At 28.8% G+C, this 7,964-nt stretch overlaps 1 protein-coding gene across 1 annotated transcript; it reads right to left on the bottom strand.

Moving 5' to 3' along the window:
• Positions 1-454: 454 nt before the first annotated feature.
• Positions 455-1,558, bottom strand: LOC131632679 (uncharacterized). Its single transcript, XM_058903417.1, has 2 exons — positions 1,467-1,558; positions 455-1,391 (listed from the first exon to the last, which is right to left on the bottom strand). The coding sequence occupies exons 1-2, from the start codon at positions 1,556-1,558 to the stop codon at positions 455-457; spliced, it is 1,029 nt and encodes a 342-aa protein (XP_058759400.1).
• Positions 1,559-7,964: the final 6,406 nt, after the last annotated feature.

Here is a 7,964-nt window from a genome sequence, read left to right as displayed (position 1 = left end):
TCTCTCTCTCTCTCTCTTTTGAAAAATTAGCATAAACGCTTGCAGAGTCAATGTCCCCACCAAGCTGCTTTAAAGATCCTCCACGCCTCGAAGGTTGCGTCCTAGTAAAGGAATTAGCAGACGTACTTTCGTGAAAAAGGCTCTGATTGTCCATTTCCTTCTTTTTTAACTCTAGAATGGCTTGGATGGCTTTATCAAAAGATGAGCCTATATCTAAGCTAGCTGACTCTATGGCAAGATTATTATTTTCCCTACGAACCCCAAGATCTTCTCTGCTCCTACTGAAAGAAGGATGATCTAGCCCTTTGCCGTGAAAAGAGTCGTTTGCTTCGCCGGACCGTTTCACCCCCTCCGCATCCATCTCTTCGCCGACCACCTGAACTTCGAATCCATCTTGATGCTCCTTCACTTCTTGAAAATCATTTACTTCAACCTCAGAGGATGCCCCGATGGATTACAAATCATATTCGGAAGAAGAGTTTGAATCGCCGTTAGAGACTTCTATTTTCTTATCCAGAATCCTAACTGGTCCATAAGTGTCTTCACGGAGCACCAAAGAGAAGTTTTCTCCATCGAATGAAACAACCATCTGTTCCTTTAAAACAAAGTTAAAAGGAACCCTAACCATTATTCTCGCAATGTCCAAATTAGAAGCAGCACTAGTGTTATCATCAACACAAATGTAATCGCCCAAAAAATTTGCAATTTTCTCAAAGAACTCACTGCACCAAGCTTGATATGGCACTCCATACAACCTCACCCACATAACCCTCTCCGAATCAACGTCGTTTGTTTGCCATGGTCTAATGTTCTTGAACCATTGCTTCCACCACCATTTTCCTTCATCCATAGGTTCCTTGATTATTCCTTCTTCCATCTCCTCCAACAAACAAAGGTTCGCGCCCATTGGATGAACTTTTATGGAGAAAAAACCTTCCATATCCATATGCGTTTGAATGTTGTATGATTCTCCTGAATATAACACCTCACCAATATAAGCTTTCTTCCATCTATCCAAGCTATCTGTTGAAGACTTGAAACAGAGCATTGGTGTGTCAACCTTGTCCTCCTTTCTTTTGTTGTTTCCTTGAACGATGTCAGCAAAAGACACAGATTTCCCCACTCTTCTGTTAAAACTCCCCTTAATCTCCTCCTTACGACCGCCCCCAGAATGATTCTCCTTACCAAAATTTCTGCTCCTTCCATCCCTGCTGCCTCTATCGAATCTGGGTTGATTCACATGGATCTTGTTCCCATCAATAATGATGTTATCAAGTTTTATAGTAAGAAGTTTCTCATCGATTATGCCTTTAAATCTCGCAAAGCCGAAGCGTTTACCGAATTTATTGCGCTTAGGAGGTATCACCACCTCCACCGTCTCACCTACACAGCTGAAAAGATTAAACAAATCCCCTGCCCTGCTTCAATCCGGAATCTCTGAAAAATAAAAGGATGAAACAACCTACCCATCCTCTACCTGCATACCACCATACGGAAAAGAATCCCACCTAGAAGAAACATTACGGAACAATCTCTTCTGAACTCTCTGCCACGCCATTAAAAGAGAAGAGAAGGAAAGCAAAACTCTAGAGAGAAGGGAGAGAGACAAAGATTTTCTCTCTCATCGTTTGAGTTCTCAAATTGATATGACCGAGAGAGGATGGTTCGGTAGCAGTGTTTATTGCAAATTAGGAAGGGGTTCGCAAATTGATTTTTGGCATAATTGTTGGTTTGGAAATGTCCCTTTCAAGATTCTTTTCCCAAGCCTGTTTGATGTCTTGAATTCTCCTTATCTCAAGATACAAAATGCAGGATACTGGAAGCTTAACACATGGAGGTGGAATATAGATGTACCTGCTGGTTCAATAGATGATAATGTAGGCACTGAGTTAAAGGAGCGCTTAGAAATTATTATGGACTTTTATCCAAATCCAGAGGCTGCAGATCAGTTCATATGGTGGCGAGACGCGCACGGTTTTTCTGTAAAAAATGCTTATAATTTCCTTGCAGGGATATGTACAAATGGTGGTCATGTTGGTAAATATAAGGCAAAGGTATTTAAAGTGCTTTGGCTATCAAATTTACCTAGCAAGATTTTGGTTTTCACATGGAGATTGATTCTTAACAAATTACAAACAAAAGATGATTTAGCTAAACGAGGGGTGCTTTTGGGTTATCACGATCTCGTTTGTCCGCTCTGTTTGGATTTTGAGGAATCTCATTCTCACCTATTTCTCTGTTGTCCCATCTCAGCTATTGTGTAGAGATCTTTCTTTAGGTGGCTTGGTTTGGCTCCGATTCATAATGCGTTTTCTATCGATGATCACTTACTAGCTTTCAAATCTCGAATGAAAGGGAAGAAATTTAGGAGATTCAAGCTCATTTTTTGGATGTCAACAATGTGGTCTATTTGGCTCATGAGGAACGACATACTGTTTGAAAGAGAACGTCAAGGTGCAGAAGACATTATCTTGCTTTCAAAAAATTTGTCTTGAGATTGGTATGTAGCTAGGCAATTAGGTCCTTTGACTTACGATAAGAACTTGTGGTTGGTTAGTCCGTTATCTGCTTTCCTGTAGGTTCTTGTTCAGCTGATTGGTGTATAGTTCGAATCGATTTTATTGGTTGTATTATTTGGGTTCAGTGCCCCTAGTGCTACAATTTTTAATACAACTCTGTTTGCTTTAAAAAAAAAAGCCATCACGAATGAGAAACTTATATAATATAGAAATTTGTTAATATATTTAATATTAGAACAACACTCGTCATCCCACTTCTAATTTTCGTGAGTACTAAAATGGCCGGAAGAATACAAATGCAAACTTTTTAACATTTTTTCCCATTCTTCAACAATTATTTAACTTAAAACTAGACTTTAACATGCTTGTGAGAGCTCATTCCATACACTGGTTGTTAGAAAGAATACACTGGTTGTTAGAAAGAATTGCATATTAGTTGGGAAATTTGAATGCATAACCTTTTTCCAACTCTAAAAAATTTCAACCTTTGTTGTGACTTGTGAGCTTCTGGCAATAACTTTTTGTAAAGCTTAGTGATATATTGCGCCGACTTATGTCCCTCATCCTCAACAGAATTCCAACCTAATAGATAATTACTAGTTGAACCAGGAATTTTAAACAATAAAATTTCAAATTACTCGTCTTTCTAAATCTTAGGGTTGCCACCATGATTTTATATTGTGATTGCAATGGAAGATGTATACAGTTGTTGTCAGTGTTGTGATTTTATATTGTGATTGCAATCGAAGATACAGTTGTTGTCAGTGTTGTGATGGCACTCATTGCAGTTTTGTGATGCACTTTTCACCGTTGCGATGTGACTTTTTATTGGGAGGTACACAATTGAAAAATATTTAATGTTAGTAGTAATAAGTAAATTGAGGGAGGATGCATCATGCTCAACCATCATGTACAGAAGCTAAAACAATCATCACCAAAGATATCAGTGCTTATCATTTGGGAACATATAGAACACTTAGCCACCACAAACAAAAGCAAATTCTTACCAATTAAGACAAAATGGTTTGAAGCTCAATAAAACAAAATATACAATTCAAGTATCATTACTTTTTTCTAGTGTATAATTCACTACTTAATCCTTCGTTATGTTCTCAATTACTGGTAATCCTTCGTTATCTTCATATGCTCCAAACATGATATCGTTCGCCAATATAAAAGTACTCCATGAGAAAACCTAACAAACAATTGAGGAACAATTCTCCTCGACGATCGAACAAAAAAAATCACTTGTAGTGAGGTTACATTTCCAATCAATATCTTCTCTACAAAAATTGTAACAACGACGTCAAGCCTTGTAATAAAAAACTGAACCACAAACTGAACCAAAAAGTGGATATATACCTTTATTTCTCTGATACCATGTTGGAATTGTGTTAGGGTTTAACTAGTCTAAACAAAACCACCTAATAAGTTGAGAACTTCTATCACTTACAAACATATGCTCAAACCATCTATTGTTTGATGTGGGAAACTTAATAAAGGTTTTAAATATAGAGCAATAAAAGAGTAATTCAGAAAAAAGAATTAGAAGTGTAGGTAAAACATCATTTTTAAAATTAGAAATCACTTTTGATAGTGTTTTTGATGTCAAGGCTGGTGTTTTCCATTTTGATTGACGGGATTTTGATGTCATGTTTCTTTGCTTTGTTTTTTTATTTTTATTTTTTTGTCGACTAGTATCTTGTAGTTTGTCTTCCTAACCCATATGACTATCCTGTTCAATTACTTAAACTCTTAGGCCTACTTGTCTTCCTTATTTATATATTTCATTTTCTAAATATTTCATTTTTTATATGTTTTTATTATATATAATTGTTATATATTCTTATTATATATCTTTTTATATCTATATTCTTATTAAATATTTTTAATATATATTCTTATTATATTTTTTTATATATGTTATATATTATTTATATATATATATTCTTATATGTTTTTTATATATTTCATTTATTATATATCCTTTTATTTATATATATATATATATATATATATATATATATATATATATATATATATATATATATATATATATATATATATATCCTTTTATTTCTATATTTCTTTATTGTAAATCATTTTATGTCCTTTTATTTTAAATATTTTAACCATATATCTTTTAGTACATATATCCTTACTATAAATCCCTTTATCCATATATTGTTTTATATATGTCTTTATATACATTATTAACAAAAAATATATATAAATGTTAACTATTTAAAAAATATATATAAATTGAAAAAATATTCTTAAATGGTATAATGTCAAAAAATTGGAATATACTTTTAACAAGTAAATCATTTTTATAATTAAAACAAGGGAAATAAAAACTTACATGTTATATTTGTTTTTTAATATAAGATAATAAAAAATATTTAATGATAATTTTGTCTTTTCATTATAAAAAATATTTTTTTCTTCTAAATTTTAAATAAATTCTAATTTCCTCCTTCTACAATTCTCTCATTCTGTTTTTCTTATTGTTGCACGAATTTCTATTGGTAAGAGGAATCCTTCTTTTCATTTCCTCGTCGTCTCCTTTCAATTCTCTTTATTTTTTTTTGTTTTCTAAAAGTTTTGTTGGTTTTATTTGATCTTTGGTAATCAATTGAAGCTGAGAAGTAGCAAAGGTTTATCCTGTATATATCTACAGGAAATTTGCAAATTCAATTATCAAGAAGGTATGTAAAAAAAATTCAATATTTTAAACGGTGGTGAAATGATGGTAGTTTTTGAATTAGACAGTAAAATGTTAGTAGTTTTTAAACCGAATACTAATTAGACAGTAATATGATGGTTTAATACAGACCTGAATATTAGGTTTTTATCTTGAGCATTACGATAAACTAATATCTCTAAGGTTATACTCGTGCATTTTGAATGTTGATAATATTTAATTTCATTCCCAACCTTTGTTTTGGAACATAATCAGTATAATTTTAACAATCGTCTATCTTATTTTTCTCAATAATATATGTTTGAATTAGATTTTATTATTATGTTTAGGAATAATCTTAATTAACATTTATGGTAAAATTAGGGTAAATTTATAATTGAACCATGAGGTATGATATCTTATTAGATCACTTTTTATTGAAAGGAGGGTAAAGTTAACCTATTCTTTTAGGTGAATATAAGTTTTCATCTTAATATACTGCTTTTATTCATTTTTAAAAAAAAATTATATTTTAGATTTTCTTTTAGTATTTTACATTGTTTTCGTTTGCCTTCATTGCTTCATACACTGCTACATTTAAAATAAACATTCTCATCTCAGAACAACTTGAGCTAAATAAAGCTCTATAATTTAGGGAAGAAATTGTTAACTAAATTCCTTAAAATCTAATATATATATATATATATATATATATATATATATATATATATATATATATATATATATATATATATATATATATATATATGATTGTATAAATTCTTAAATAATTAATATCTTTTTATTATATTTTTTAGATGGAATCATATGTATGGATTCAAACTAAGGATGATTTATCTCAACAAATAGAGGAGTCGGTGGCTAAGTCTTGTCCCATGATTTATCTCAACAAACCTGCCCTTATAATTTTATGATTATGTGTCTGTGTATGTTTGCTTGTCTTCATTATTATTTGTTATTTTTTCATTTTTATTTAGTTAATTTTTTCTTTGTTATTATTTTCATATTGTTGGTGTGGGATTTTCAAAAAAACGAAAGAAAAGTTCTACACCCGAGCTTCGAGAAAATTATGTTTACATTGGTGGTTGCATATTGTTAATTTTGTTGATATTTGTCTCGTTGTGTTAGCACAAAGACCCAGTCTAGAGTAGATCTTCTTGTGGAAGTTATTGTGTAATGATTGTTTAATATAACAACAATATTTTCATAGGATATGTGACTCTAGGGCCTTTTTACATAAAACCCTTTGGTCTTTGGTTAGTATCGGCCTGCGAGATGTTTGCCTCGTTGGGTTAATGCAAGAATATTATCTAGATGATGTTCTTTTAAGCGTATTGTTGTCTAATAAGTTTTTGTTATGGCGACAATATTTTGAAATAGGAATCATGACTCTAGAAACCTACTTAAAAAAACCTAGAGCCCACCTCGTGAAGGGGATTGGGTAGCAAAACTTTTAACTATCTTTGTGTATGGAGCCTTTTCAAATTAGGTGTTCTTATATCTGTCATTATTCCTAAACTCTTTTGAGTTTTCTTAGGTCTGTCATTACCTCAAAACCGCATGTACATTGCATCTCCATAAAAAACCCTTTTTGCATACCTTAAAAATAAAAAATATTTTTGCATGCATTTTCATACATCCACACACATTATCTTGCACAAATTTTTATATATATTTATATATCTATTAATATATATTCCTATATATATTTTTATATATTTTTTAAATACCCTTATTATATTCTTTTATATAAATATATATATATATATATATATATATATATAAATATATATAAATATATATATATATATATATATATATATTAAATATTCTTTAATATATATCATAAGGATATATCCTTTTATTTATAAATTTCTTTATTATATATCCTTTTACGTCCTTTTTTTAAATTTTTTTACCATATTTCATTTTACGCATACATATATATATATATATATATATATATATATATATATATATATATATATATATATATATATATATATATATATATATATATATATATATATATATATATATATATATATATATATATATATATATATATATATATCCTATTAAATATTCTTTAATATATATCATAAGGATATATCCTTTTATTTATAAATTTCTTTATTATATATCCTTTTATGTCCTTTTTTTTAAATCTTTTTACCATATTTCATTTTATGCATATATATATCCGTATTATATATCCCTTTATATATATACATACATATATATATATATATATATATATATATATATATATATATATATATATATATATATATATATATATATATATATATATATATATATATCTTTATGTTTATTCTTATTATTACACCATTAGTTTATATCCTTTTAAATATTTCTTTTTATGTATATCGTTTTATATCCTTATTATAAATAATTATTTTATATATATATATATATATATATATATATATATATATATATATATATATATATATATATATATATTATTTATTTCTCTATTTAATTACATTATTAAAAAAATAATTTTATACTATATTAAAAATGTTAACTATTTAAAAAAAATTAAATTGAAAATATATCTTAAATGGTAAATGTTAAAAAATGGAAAGATACTTTTAATATGTAAATCATTTTATTAGTAAAATAAGGAAAAATAAAACCATATATGTTATATTTTTAAAACAAGATAATAAAAAATATTTACTGATATTTTTGTCTTTTAATTATAAAAGATTTTT

The sequence above is a fragment of the Vicia villosa genome, unplaced genomic scaffold, assembly GCF_029867415.1.
Source record: "Vicia villosa cultivar HV-30 ecotype Madison, WI unplaced genomic scaffold, Vvil1.0 ctg.000986F_1_1, whole genome shotgun sequence".
NCBI lineage: Eukaryota > Viridiplantae > Streptophyta > Magnoliopsida > Fabales > Fabaceae > Vicia > Vicia villosa.
This window is presented reverse-complemented; position numbering and strand designations above follow the sequence as displayed.